Source organism: Miscanthus floridulus, chromosome 5 (assembly GCF_019320115.1).
Source record: "Miscanthus floridulus cultivar M001 chromosome 5, ASM1932011v1, whole genome shotgun sequence".
NCBI classification, from domain to species: Eukaryota; Viridiplantae; Streptophyta; class Magnoliopsida; order Poales; family Poaceae; genus Miscanthus; species Miscanthus floridulus.
In genome coordinates this window covers 124253310-124267661 of record NC_089584.1, presented here as the reverse complement: position 1 = coordinate 124267661, position 14352 = coordinate 124253310, and the positions used below count along the sequence as shown (strand labels likewise).

At 46.8% G+C, this 14352-nt stretch overlaps 1 protein-coding gene across 1 annotated transcript; it reads left to right on the top strand.

The window, feature by feature from the left end:
* Positions 1-5593: 5593 nt before the first annotated feature.
* Positions 5594-14021, top strand: LOC136450656 (uncharacterized). The gene is made up of 6 exons (XM_066451204.1): positions 5594-5832; positions 5939-6160; positions 12598-12719; positions 12805-12889; positions 13294-13353; positions 13638-14021. Exons 2-6 carry the CDS (start codon positions 6080-6082, stop codon positions 13788-13790), a joined length of 501 nt encoding a protein of 166 aa, XP_066307301.1. The 5' UTR covers positions 5594-5832; positions 5939-6079; the 3' UTR covers positions 13791-14021.
* Positions 14022-14352: the final 331 nt, after the last annotated feature.

Sequence of the window (14352 nt, the reverse complement as noted above, 5' to 3'; positions counted from 1 at the left end):
CTGGGGGCATTGATTCGCGAATCGCCGGGCTATCCGGTACGGCTTGTCTACGGTTTAGCATCGTAGTAAGAACTGAAAGATGAAGCATGGAAGATGGACAAAGGAAATTCTGATTGCTTACCACAAGCTTGAAAGTAGTACAGGTGCTTACATAGAATGGTTAGTTAATGAACCAATGCGGCTATTAATAAAAATAAAAAATAAGGACGCACGCTTAGTAATGCTTTCTGCAAATGCAACCCACAAACCAGATAGTCTTGCATATCCTTGGAGTCTTTTCTTTTCTCCTATCGGGTAAGTCTTGCTGAGTACAATTGAGTACTTAGGGTTTTATTCCCCCTGTTGCAGGTGTCAAGTGGATGCTAAAGCTGACCTTTGTGTGTGGATTCCTCCTGGTGGACTCAGAGAGGATTTCCTTTACGCTACGATCGTAGTTGTTATTTATAACTCTCACCAAATGTTTTTATGAATGAAAGTACTACAACTGTGTCATAATTTACATATCAATAATTCATCATGCCATGATTAGATGTTTATTTCCGCTGTAATTCTGATCACATATTTATATTCCGCTGTTCAATTAAATTGTTTACAACTCTGATAATATGATTTCATTCTATTGTTATGTTAATAATTATTATACTCTGATGTTGTATTAAAAGTGATATAAGAAATGGTTCAGAATGATATAAGCTTTATTCTCTCATTTGTGATCCTGATGGCAAAAATGTGGATTTTCGGGTTCTCCCTTGGGGTGTGTCCGACGGAACCGAGTAATTTAGTGTTCTCCCTTGAGTGCTTAGTGTCTAATGGAAGACAAGCACTCCTGTGAGGCATTAGATTAGGCGGTTCTGCCACAGGCGGCATTTCTCAACCAGAAGGGGTACGGAGATGGTGCCATCGCTGGATTCTGCTTTGCCAGAGCCAGCGCCTCAGGAGGTGGCGGAGCAGAGCTCGGTGACGGGGCGTTGCCGCACGCCACCGGTGTCTCTCCCTTGTCCAGGCTCAGGCCAGACAGGTCCCCAACTAGGGACCTTGTGCCAACAACTGGGCATGGGATACCAGCGGAGCGCGGCGTGTCGTCCTGGGTTCGCGTGGTGTCGGCGTGGCCGTACTCGCGTCGCGCCTGGCGAGCACGACGAGAGCGGCCGCCTGGGCACCGCCTGCGCCTGGGCTATGGGTGCGTGACGTCGTCGTCGGCAGGCGGGGTTCGGGGTGTGAGGAGTACCATGTCGTACTCATGCCCTAGAGACATAAACTCTAGGCTCCCAAACCAGACCACTATGCCAAGATGCAGTGGTCGTACGGGGTCTGCCATCCGGAACTTGTTGGGATGACGAAGCTGACACGCAGGGTCTCCTACCTGGCGCGCCAACTGTCGGTGTTTCAGACCGGGGGGTCCTCGACCAACTAGTAAATTTGTACTGCGTGTACCCAATCCTGGATGGTGATGTAAAGAGACACAAGGTTTATACTGGTTCGGGCAATCGGTGCCCTACATCCAGTCTGAGAGATTGATCTTGTATTCCTTGCATCGAAGTGCTTGTAGTAGGGGGTTACAAGCTAGGTGAGAGAGTGAGCTAGTCCCAGGTCTCAGCGTGGAACGGTACAGGCTGCTTGAGACGTTGCTCTCAGGCCGCGGGAGAGTGTGCGTGAATTGAGTGAGTGTGTTTGCTCAAGTCTAGATCTAATCGCCCGTGTCTGTCCCAAAACGGCCCTGGTCCCTCCCTTTTATAGTTGGAGGGGAGACAAGGGTAATACATTTGCTAGTTACACAGCGTCATGCGGATGGAGGCAGCGTGTCCGAGCCCTGTAGCCTATTCCTGTGGCGACGTGGCCGACGGTGTGGTCCGTCCTTGAAGTACTGGGGCGACGCGCCGGTCACATCCGATCCTGTGCGTCATGGACGCTCCAATGCTATCTCGAAGCGGGCGCGGAAGTCGGCGTGTTGGTCATCGTGTGTTTGACTGCGCGGGAAGCCAAGGCTCAGTTGGTGCCGAGACCGGGCCATCGTGGGAGGCTCGGCAGACGTGAATCCCGGAATTGCCGAGACCCTGAAGTGGATTGCCGAGGCTTGGAGAGAGTAGTTGATGACATACGCTGATTCCGAGGCTATGGTGTCCCGGACTTGACCCCCCATGCCGCGTTGTCTCTGGGGCGGGGGTTAGGTGGCACAGTGTAGTGCAGGCGCTGATCGTGGGCACAACACCAGAGCACAGTGGCCGGTAATCCCCGCCGCGCCCGGTCCAGGACGGTATGGCGTAGACGTGACTTCCCGTCTTGTCGACCGCTCCACAGTGTCGAGCCGTCGTCCGGCTGATATTGCGGGAGTGGTTGGCGCATTAATGGAACACGACGCGCTGTCGGGGATACTGGCCGAGGCGGAAGCGACGGGTCGTTGCCGAGCCGGCTTCGAGCGAGACGGAGAATTGACATCTCGTCCGAGGCTTTACGCGCGGGGCCTCGGGCGAGACGGAGAATCGGTTCCCTATCGAGGCCCCCAGCGCGAGGCCTCGTGCGAGGCGGAGATTTTGCAGGCCGCCGAGGCCTCATGTACGAGGCCAGGAGTGAGGCGGAGATCCGGTGGGTTCGGGCGAGGCCGGGGTTTAACAAATGGCTTATCCCTTGGCTTTGTTTTTTATGGCGTTTAAGTGATTCTTTTGGTATGCGCTCGAGGTACTCCGTTTTATGGTACCCGACACTTGCTGTCCCAAAGTTATATAACAAATTTCTAGAATGATAAGTTTTTTTCTGAATGAAGTACTTACTTTACCTGCTGAACATTACCCTTCACACCTAGAGCGTTTTTCTATATTGAGAACAACATAAAAAATTGTTCTTTAATAAATGAATAGAAAAATGATATTCTCCATAGTTGGAAATATAAATACCTGGGTGTTATTTATAATACATAGTAGGATCAAATATGAGATGGTCACACAATATTTATGTTATTGTCGAAATCATTTGAACTTTTAGGAGTCGTCAATGTAAGCTAAGTATAATGGACATAACGAGAGTATCTAGTAGCAAAACTGGTCTCATCAGAATGAAAACTTATCCGTTCTCTCTCTTTAAAACTATTGTGCCATGTAATCAAAACCGGTAATGTGTTATCTTATTTAGTGAGAATAAATCCGATGATGTTAAATAAAAACCTCCAAACACTGGTTAGAGAAGTTTAAAAAGGACTTGGACTTTTTCAAGAAAACATAGGTCAAACTAGAGATGCGAGTACACGGCCATTGGGCCGGTACCCGTGGGGTGCTTACAGGGACGCTTGACCTGGCCCATGTACAGGAAGTTCCAGGGAGTCTTCATAATAAAGGCCGATGTCCCAGAACATCCTCGGTGGCCCAGGTTCTGAAGCAGTCCGTCTGGTAGTTACTTACGTGTAATCTGTTCCCGTCAAAAAACAAAACAAAAAGAACCTTACGTGTAATCTGTGAATTGCGATTTCTGGGGGCACAAATGCATTGCTTGGACTGGACGCAACGTCCCGTTGCGCCGTGCCGTGAGGAAGAAAACAGCATGGCAGGGATTGGGAATTGGGACATGCAACATCGAGTTCGCTCGGGATTGGGAATTGGGACATGCAACATCGAGTTCGCTCTTAAATGGGGCCTTGTTTAGATCGTAAATTTTTGTAATCTGGACACTGTAGCCCGTTTCGTTTGTATTTGACAAACTTTGTTTGATCATAGACTAACTAGGCTTAAAAGATTCGTCTCGTGATTTACAACCAAACTGTACAATTAATTACTTTTTTTACCTACATTTAATGCTCTATGCATATGTCCAAAAATTGATGTGATGGAGAAATAGTGAAAAAACTTGGAACTTTGAGGCAATCTAAACGAGGTCTGGGTAGAATTCAGATTTCCATCGGAATCAGCGCATGTGTGGCTTATTTATGAGGAGAGCGACTCCAGAGCAAGAGATAGCCGGACAAGTGTTCAGCTGAGCTGATAGCAGAAGCAAGAGAAGTACGAAGTAGAGAACCTCTTCTGACAAAAACAATGAGCCACTAATAATGCGACGGCACGCAGAACTAACCAGATCGTATTTTTTTGCTCTTCCGACCAAGGAACCAATCTTTTTTTCGAGAACGTGCATAAGGAACCAATCATATAAATTATCATATAAATTGTTAATGGAACAATCAACCTTCTAGTACGTTGAGATTTGGCCGTGTATCAATAATATTGTACTAGCACGGATTTACATTTTTTTATAAAGCATGGCCATTATTATTTCTACGAATCGTGTGGTCTTGATCCACCGTCTCAGCATTTGATTTGCAAGATCTCAACTTTGCTGTCGCAACTCGTCGAACTGAACTAGTTATTAATGAAAGATAGTCGGATAACAAATAGACAATGTACCTAACCTTTGTCTCTGTGGCAAGTTGAAATACCGTGCAACACCACGTCAACTTGGTAATATTTTCGCGAACTGAGCTGGTTGATTTCTTTGTGATAGAACTTGTCTACCCGGTGCTTGGATTTTCTAATATTTTATTTTAGAATTCAACAATGTTATTATTTTAGTGGTAGACGAAGTGCCCGATAATAGCAAGACGTCTAAGGTAACTTCGACAATCTCAAAATCTATCAGCTCAGTCTTTTAGAGATGCCCATAGAAGTAGAGTGTGGGTGAATATTCATAGAGATGAATGTGCATACGAGTGTTTGTGTCTGTACTGTGCAATTTATATAAAAAAAAAGCTTAGTAATATTTTCTGCACACTTATTAGAAATCGAAATTTGAAAGTCTTCATATGATTGACAACAAGGACCAAGCTAACCCAATAGGCACAAGAATCACTAGAGACAGGGGAGGAATAGGACGGGCACCTCTAATGGAAAGCTGAAGAAAATAAGCCTGTTTTTCACCTCTTTGCTGCAGATGTTGCTGCAATTTTCCTTTCAGCTGTTCTTTGGCAGGAACACAACAGCACCTCCAGCAAGCTACAGCGAACACACCTATAAGAGCACTGAGATATTTGACCTTGATTCAGTTCTCGTGCTTGGCAGAGAAAAGTCTTATTCTCGGTGGTCTGAAATCACCGGCCATATTTTGCATTACAAACATATATGTAGGATGGCAGAAGATGCTATAAACTGCTTGCTGCCAGATTTTTTTTTTCTTTGCGGGAAACTACATGACCTCTGCGATTCAACACGATCACATACCACCGCAGCACTAGCACTGTTCTCCGTCTCTCCTTTAATAATTCCTCATCAAGTTTGACACCGTGTCACATGCTGCTAGCCGTGCGTTCATCAGATCCACGGACCACGACGCTGGCAGGACCTCCCATCCACACACCGACACGCATAGGGAAGTTCCTTGATCAGAGCCTGAGCAGCTGAGCTATCCAGATCTTAGTTTCCCTCTGCGGTCTGCGAAACGGATCGGGTACGTGCGAAGCGTTACACGTAACTGTTCATGGACGTGTCACCTCGCCCGTGCAATTCAATGCAATGCAATTCTGCAAAACGAATCTGATCAGCTGGCGAGCGGCGGAGACAACTGGCCCGGGTCCCGTCGACCGTCGTCTCGTGGGCCGTGGCTGTCCCAAGGACAAGGCGCCGAGCTGAAGCCGAGCACCTTCGCCTCCGTCTAGTCGTCGTCCCCTCGTGCGCTGTGTGCACGCCGCACCCTCGCTTTAAAAACCCGGAGGCTCAACGCTCGAGCGAGGCCCAGGCCACAAAGAAATCCCACGAAACAGAGGAGTGCGCAAAGCAAGCGGCGACGGCGACGGCTACGACGCAGACGCAACGCAAGTCCCAACGACCCAACCCATTCTATCCAGAATCCAGGTGGCAGGTAACAATCCTCGGAGATTCACAGCTTCTTTTTCCCCCAAGCGCTGCCAATTGCCAAGCTTTGCGGGAGGTGGGAGATGGAAACGCGGAGCTGTGTTTCGTGCCAGGACTGGATTACCAGTGGATTGGGAACGCAGGGTTCTGGGAGGCGTACTTGTTGCCGTTTTGGTGCCTCATCGCGGAGCTGCTGCTGCTGCTGGTTCTTCTTCTCCTCTGCTCGTTGGTCGATTGGATCGGGTGGCGGAGGGATGGACGGAAATTATTTTGGGCCCCAGGAGCGGATTCTGTGGCCGGCGTCGGTTCTTGCCGGCATCGTCATGTGCGGCGCTGTAAGCTTCCCTCACTTGGTCCCTCCTCGTTTTTTTCTCCCTTTCACTAGCTGAATTTCAAACAATCAGCTCATTGTTCGTTCCTTTCAAACCATCAACTCATAGTTCGTTCCTTTTTAATCTGCGACAGAGTAGTTGTGCCTGTTGCTATTTGTGTCCAAACCCCCAAATCTTTCATCGTTATACGTCTTCTTTCTTCTGGTATAATGTCAATGTAGGTCGTTCCGGCGCTAGTTAACGATGCATGATGCATGATGCATCTAGGTGCCAGTCCCTGTCTTCTACGACGCCTGAGCCTGACTGGTAGCTGTAGGCGCAAGCGCAATACTACAAGTTTGTGGACAACATATCGTTGAATAGTTTTCTACAAGAGTTATTTTCGGTGCTTGAACAGGATCAGAAGCTTCCTCGAAGACTGTATATATAGTTTACCCGTGGAACTGCATTATCATATTCGATTCCTCGATTTAGTTCGTTCGGTGTGTCCCGTACTCCCGTTAGTATCAAGGAAAGGTTTCCTTGTCACTCGTCAGCAGCTTTGATGTCGACCTAATTCTTTTAGCGTTACAATTCATTGGTTCTCTATCTTTTTCTTTGTCGTGTTCTGTGTTTGCACGAACAGTAGAATAATGTTTTTAGAAAGAAAAAAAGACATGAAAAGAGGGGAGATTTAAGGCACTACTGAGAAAACACTTATTTTTGAAACAATTGTTATAAACAGTCAACATCATATAAACTTACGGCATCAGTTACAAGTGTAGCGCATTAAGTTTCAAATAAATTACACAAATAATCCAGCGCAAGATTAGTTGGATGTGTGCTCATGTTCCTACAATAATCCCTCAAGGTAATACTTACCTATTGGTTTGTTTATTCAAGATGAGTGAATTGCTCAAGAATAAATGGAAGGTTCTATATAACTTTGTTGGTACTTACCAAAAAAAGAAAAAAAAAACTAGCTCGATGAAAGTTCCATTGGACAAATAAATTCAATGTAATCGGCAAAATATGTAGATGTATATGTTCGGTCATTAAAACACTTGGTTGAGAAACTTACGCAACATTTTAAAAGGTAACTGGGTGGTAAAAATTAGGCAAGTCGCTCCATGAAGCGCATAATCCTTCACATCAAAGGAGTACGGAAAAATAATTCTATTGGTCACATGGACAAGGGAGAGTCCTTGGTTACAACCAGCAAACATTGTTGACTACTTTTTGGTTCTTATTTCTGCCAGCAACTATCTTTCAATTGATAATGTCATTATACTTCTGAAATTTACAACGACAATTGGATTAAAGCACTGTAAGCACGTATCACCGCAACATCTCAACTCCAAGAATTCATTGGCTTGTGGATTAGATTACAAAATGTTCAGCTGCCCGATGTACATGACACAATTACTTGGACACAATTACTTGGAAATGGACAGCTGATGGTACCTATTCCACCCACTCGGCATATAGGATACAGTTTCGAGGCTCACATCGGAAGTTCCAACATGACCTCATTTGGAAGGCTCGAACAGAGAATAAATGCAACATACACGCCTGGATCCTAATGCATGACAAAATCCTAACAGTAGACAATCTGCAAAAGTAGGGTTGGCCGCACTAAAAACATTGTGTTTTGTGTAACGGGCCTCTAGAAACAGGGCTTCATCTCCCCTTGCTTTGCCCCTTTCGCAAAAGCCGTCTGGGACCAAGTGGTAGCTTGGGAAAACTTTGTGGTGCAATGGCCACAACAAGAACCGGCCTCAGTTGCCGATTGGTGGGAGCAAGCGGCAAGCAAGATACAAAAGCAAGACCGTAGGCGTTTCAATGGTATGGTGATTTACATCATGTGGAATTTATGGAAGGAGGAGAATAGAAGAATCTTCGAAAATGTGCATAGGACGGCACAACAGGTCGCCTCACTGATCAAAGAAGACATAGTGCAGTGGCATAAGACAATGAATTTTAGTGGGAGCCAAACTAGCAGTGCGAGGCGTGTTTTTCTCCTCTATGGTCTTCAGACCACGGTGTTTTGGCACCTCATGTGTCATCTGTACATAAACCTCTTTTCACTACTTAATTGAGCGGCAGAGCTCATGCCTTTTACTTTAAAAAAAATACTTCTGAAATTCCGAGCTTATAGAAGAGTACTGTTTCAGGCTACTGGATCAAACTGTTCATGTAATACTCTGTATCATGCTATACTCACTGTTGTCCTTATAGGTATATGAGATGACTCGAAAGGTCAGTTCTCGATGTTTCAAATGTTACAATATGTTAGATAACACACAAAAGGTTGAGTGGAACTGATATGTGGCTGCTAGGATTGAGAGGGAGAGAGTTGAGGGAAAGGCAGCGTCTGGTGGGGCTATAGTACCGGCGGTGCTACAGTAAAATAGGTACTGTTCACGGTCATAATTATGGCGGCTGGGCTACGAGGGAGGCGGGAGGCCGGCCGGGGGCCTTGCCCACGGCCGAGCAAGAGGGAAGGGATTTCCTTTTTAATTCTTCCTTGATTAGATTAATACATCTCCTCTCCTTATATAAAGAGGTTTACTTGACTCCCAAGCAAGGTTTACTTGACCCTTAAGCAAGCGACCCTTATCTCTAATTAACCCTAACACTAGCGGGCTATACCGCCAGCCCAGGCCCAATAGGCTCATGACGTACTCTAACACTACACCCCACCTGGACATGCAGCTCGTCCTCGAGCTGCAACCTAACGAACTTATAACGCTGACTCGACTCCTAACACCTAAAAACAAGCCTTTTACATGTTGGCTTATTTTATTATTCTCAACCTGAAATAGACTGGGACTCTTTATTTTTGACTCTGAACATAAGGTGGACACCATCCGCACGCTAAACCTACATGTGTACAGCCTCCTGGATCCCATGGACACCATCTAGACGAAAGAGGTGCATGTGTATGGCCACCTGTAAGTGGTTGCAACAGCGACCAGCGGAGGCGCCCTCGCGGCAGCCAGTGGCAGAATGCAACAGCGCTACGCGGTGCGCTCTCGCTGGTGACCCCACGCCTTCCCCCCGCCAGACGACTGCTGGTCTGCACCGCACAGAGAAGAGCAGAGGGCTTTCGATGGACAACGAGGTGGAGGGATGCGCCTCCCCAACCGCCGCCCGCAGGGAAAATAGCATGCCTGCCTACCATGGGGGAAACTGCATGCCCGAGATCCCCGACATAGCGGACGAGATCGAGGTCCTCTGCGCAGCGAAGCGCAACGTGGAGGAGCTGCGAAGGGGTGTAGGGCTGAATCAGCTGCAGATCGTGCATCTCCCGCACCCGCCGATGTGCTAGGAGGCCGCGCATAGCAGCCTGTAGCCGACACCTGGCGAGTAAGCATCTTCCCCGCCGACGTCATCGCGATGTCCATCGGCTGCTCGATCTGCTGCAACTTCTCGCCCACAACTAGGATCCGCTGGGCACCGGTTATGGAGACGGCTGTCGTCCCATAGCCTGGCCAGCCATAGGGGAACACTAGCGGTGGTAGGTGCGGCTGGGGACTGGGCGCCGTGTAGATGGGTTTCGACGAACCAGCGATCCAAGCCAGAAGCGGTGACGGCGACGACGGGAACTTGATCTACTGGATGGGAACGCCCTGGAACGGCGGTGGCGCGGCTAGGAACGAGGTCGTCGCAATCCCATCGTAGGGCATCCCATACTGGTACGAGATGATCGGCGCCGTGGTCGCGGCCGAGGTCGGCGGCGGCGACGAGGGTAGCTGCTGTTGGTGTGGCGGTGGAGGAGGCGGCAGCTGGGGCTGCGGCTGGGGCGCATAGGGCCCGACGAGGAAGGCCCTGATGCCCGCCACGGCCTGCCCTAATTTCAGGATTGTGGCCGTCATCTGCTCTGGGGTGAGGACGAGGGCGGACGGCGCCGGGGCAAAGGGCGCAAGTGCTCCTGAGGACGCCAGCGCGCCCGCTATGTGGGGCAGCAGCGCCGACGAAGACGCTGGTGGTGGCAGGTGGGAAGAACTCGGTAGAGGGCTGGACATGATCGAACCAGAGATCTCTGATACCAGATTGATATATGGCTGCTAGAATCGAGAGGGAGAGAGCTGAGGGAGAGGCAGCGCCTGGTGGGGCTACAGTACCGGTGGTACTACAGTAAAGTGGGTACTATTCATGGCCATAATTGTGGCGGCTAGGGCTGCGAGGGAGGCGGGAGGCCAGCCGGGGGCCTTGCCCACGGCCAAGCAAGAGGGAAGGGATTTCCTTCTTAATTCTTGCTTGATTAGATTAATACATCTCCTCTCCTTATATAGAGAGGTTTACTTGACTCCCAAGCAAGGCTTACTTGACCCTTAAGCAAGCGACCCTTATCTCTAATTAACCCTAACACTAGCGGGCTATACTGCCAGCCCAGGCCCAATAGACTTATGACGTACTCTAACAGGAACAATAGGTAAGATATGTGTAGACATAACTTTTTAGATACTTTTGCTTTTCTTATTATTTTTGGCTTTAGCTTTGTTTAATCTGATTATATAATGCCACATATTGGCAGGGGTTTCTCTACACTCCATGCATTGGTAGCTGCTGCTGTGTCTTTCTACTTGGTCATGATCTCTGACCTCTTTAATGAAGATGTGCACAATAGCATAATAATTGATAGAAAATCATGGTTATCTGATTCCATGTTTGGGGTAAGCTGTGCATTTCAACTTTATTTCTCCCTCCGTTTGAAGGCAATCGATTTGTTGTCCATATATACTGCATGTCTTTCAGAATAAAATGAACATGAAAATGTTAGGAGTGTTTGATTTCTTCAATATATGCTAACAACAATTTGATTATTTACATGTGATGCTTCTGTACTCCATGTCTCTTATCATACGCATGACATAAGAAAAAACAATCGTTGCCTCTGCATGTTTCGATTAGTTACTTTTTAACAGACTTGACGATGATCCTGCTGTATTTTCCTTCTTTAGGTGGAAAGGAGTATGTAAGTATCACTCTGTCGAAGCACATGCTCTAGCTCTTAATGGAGTTCTATCGTGGAGAACGCTCTGACCTAGGAAGACGGCTAAGGTCCACTCTACACATTGAATAAGCCACACTTGCTAATTAACTCTCTTACACTTTCGTCCTCGCTTTACGCAAAAGGATCGATTTGGAGTTAACAGCCTCCCAGGTCCAGTCTTTTAAGCTGGTCTAGCTCGTCCATTTTCGGTACGGGACTAAACTGGAAACACTGTGCTGAAGCTACAGTGCCCCCAAAGCTACGGTACCACGAATTTAGGGCCTCTTTGGAGGGGCTCCGGTGGCCCGGCTCCAGGTACTGTAGCAGTACTGCAGAGGAGCCGCCGGAGCACCAAATCCCTGGCTCCTCCGGCTCCTCTTGTTTTCACGTTGCTTTTTGTTTTGGCTCCTCCCGTCCGGCTCCTTGCTACAGGTAAGAACAGCGCTGCACAGTGCTGCTGCGTAGGGAGCCGGAGCCGCAGGAGCCGGTGCCAAACACTGCCTTAGTCTGGACCATGGGGCAGTTGGGCCGGACCAAATCTGTGGACTGTAGCACAGGCACTGTAGCTTCGACGCAGTGTTTATGGAACCGAGATAGACCGGCTTCAAAGCCTGGATCTGGGAGGCTGTTAACTCCGGATCGATTCTTTTACGCGAAGGGAGGATGAAAGCTCAAGAGAGTTAATTAGCAGGTGTGGCTCATTCAACGTGTAGAGTGAGCCTTAGCCGTCTTCCTGGGTCGGGGCATTACAAATGGTATTCAGAGCCCACTCTTAGAGCTAGACCAGCTTAAAAGCCTAGACCTGGGAGGCTGTTAACTCCGGATCGATCCTTTTGGGCGGAGCGAGGACGAAAGCGCAAGAGAGTTAATTAGCAAGTGTGACTCATTCAACGTGTAGAGTAGGCCTTAGCCGTCTTCCCGGGTCGAGGCATTACAAATGGTATTCAGAGCCCACTCTCGTGGTTTCACGGTTCGTATAGTTTGGAAGCCTGGACAGGTTGTGCATGGCTCCAGAGAGGGTGTAGCGCCTGGGCCAGGAACCGGAAATACGAAGGTGACCAAGAAAGTTGATAGTGAGCATTTGTCCCATATAAGTAAGCTGGTTCGATAACTCGACGAGGACGTCGAATCATTTGAGGGTGGGTGGATATGAAACCTCAGCCCATGGGCCGGTTGGTCGAGACCAAATTCGTGGTACTACAGCACCAAGGGTACTGTAGCTTCAGTACAGTGTTTTCAGTTCATACCGGAGATGGAACCAGAGATAGACCAGCTTAAAAGCCTGGACCTGGGAAGCTGTTAACTTCGGATCGATCCTTTTGCGCGAAGCAAAAACGAAAGCGCAAGAGAGTTAATTAACATGTGTAACTCATTCCACGTGTAGAGTGAGCCTTAGCTGTCTTTTCGGATCAGGGCGTTACATCTGTATCAGAAGTTAGTTTTTCTAATATTGATGTTTCAGCTCTTGTATCACGGACTTTCCATGTATGCAATTGGTCTTGCTTTGTTGAGTGGCAAAGCACACATGTACATACTCATGGTCCTCTTCACCGAAGTCACGACTCCCTTTGTGAACCTCAGATGGTAATATCCTTTTGTTGCTAATCTGCTTATTAGTAAGAACTGGGGCTCATTCATTTAAAAAAAAACTTTGTAATGATCTCTACAGGTATTTGGACGTTGCTGCCTTTGCTGGTCAGAAGACTTGTAATCTTTACTTATACAATGGCGTGGCTCTATTTGTTGGATGCCTGGTACAACAACTGCTCTCATGAGTCATTAGTTTTTTTAAACAATTTTCTATACAGTCATAATGCATATGGTTCAGGAAGGTTGTCTCTAAATGCTAGAGCATTGCATAGTTAGGTTCCCTGGCAGAGTTTATTTTAAAGATGTGATAACTGGGGTAATGATTAGTGATGACTTCACTATACAAATTGATAAGGGGCATTTTGGAGTTTTTTTAATGAACACATGAAGTGCCATTTTGGATTTTGGAATAGGGGATTTGGTCTTAAAAACTCTTATGCTCTAGTTTGAATTAACCATAAGGATTTGGATGCCGCTTATCCCTTTCCAAATAAAGCCTAAACGTTCTCTTTAAATGACCCTTTTGCTCTGGTGAATAGTTGATTAACATGTCTTTTTTCTGCTACAGATTGCTCGGATAATCTTATTCATCTATATGTTCACCCATATGTACTTTCATTTTGATCAGGTATGGGTATTTAAATTTTTCATCCTGAAAGCACACTGTACTACAAATTAACCTGGGAACCAATCAAAATCCATTTATTTCTTGTAATGTAACTTTTTAGAATAAGATCTGTTTGGTCAGTATTTTTTTCGTTAACATTAAAGGTAGTTCATCAATGTTCTGAAAAATGGCTTGCAGAAAATGTGAAACCTTAAATTAAACTAGATTATCAGAAGTTATGATTGTTCTGGTGCTTTTTTATTCTGATATTGTTTTCTATTGCCGATGCCATCCTTGTTTCCCAGGCGAGGTCCATCTTCACCTTAGGATTCTACAGCTTGGTGGCGGTGCCATCAGCGGTCGCAGTGATGAACGTGTTTTGGTTCTGGAAGATACTTAAGGGGATGGTGAAAACGTTTTCTAGGAGGAAGCACAGTGAAAGTGGGAAAACAGACTAGAAGGAAGCATACTTATAACTTTACACATATGAGGGAGATATATATCCTTCTCTGTCTAGATCTACGGTTTAATTCGTCTATGTACTTATGGCGGTACCTGTTCACTAGCATTACTTTCTCACACAAATTGTCATTATTTTAAGCTAGGTGATTAACTTGCCGTCAAAAATTCAAAGTCGGCATCCCGCAACTCTTAAATTGTTGCAACAGTACCACGTGCACAGGAGACCATTGCGGAACCCAAATTTAAAATGAGTCTTCAATACAATACATATAGCCTCTAACATGGTACCTATATGAAAGACTCATTTTACGTGTCAGGAGAGCCATAACCTAAATTTGAGTATCATCTCTCCTGTATACTCATTTGCAGAAAGAATTATCTTTTGGGTTGTTGTTGGAGAAGATCAAAAATAGATATTGAACCATTTGTCTGTAACGTTACCCAAAGGACGAATGCGTCTTATATTTTGGATCGCGGTTGTTGAAGACCGTCTTTACACGCGCAAATTTTGAGATACTGGTCGGCAATGTTGGGCTGTTCGCGACATTCACGTGCATC

Bases quoted from the DNA above. Each gene is read 5' to 3' on its own strand.
- LOC136450656 (XM_066451204.1), top strand. From the start codon at position 6,080: ATGGACGGAAATTATTTTGGGCCCCAGGAGCGGATTCTGTGGCCGGCG. The intron at 6,161-12,597 runs GTAAGCTTCCCT...TTGATGTTTCAG, and splicing joins GCATCGTCATGTGCGGCGCT to CTCTTGTATCACGGACTTTC. The intron at 12,890-13,293 runs GTACAACAACTG...TTTCTGCTACAG, and splicing joins CTCTATTTGTTGGATGCCTG to ATTGCTCGGATAATCTTATT.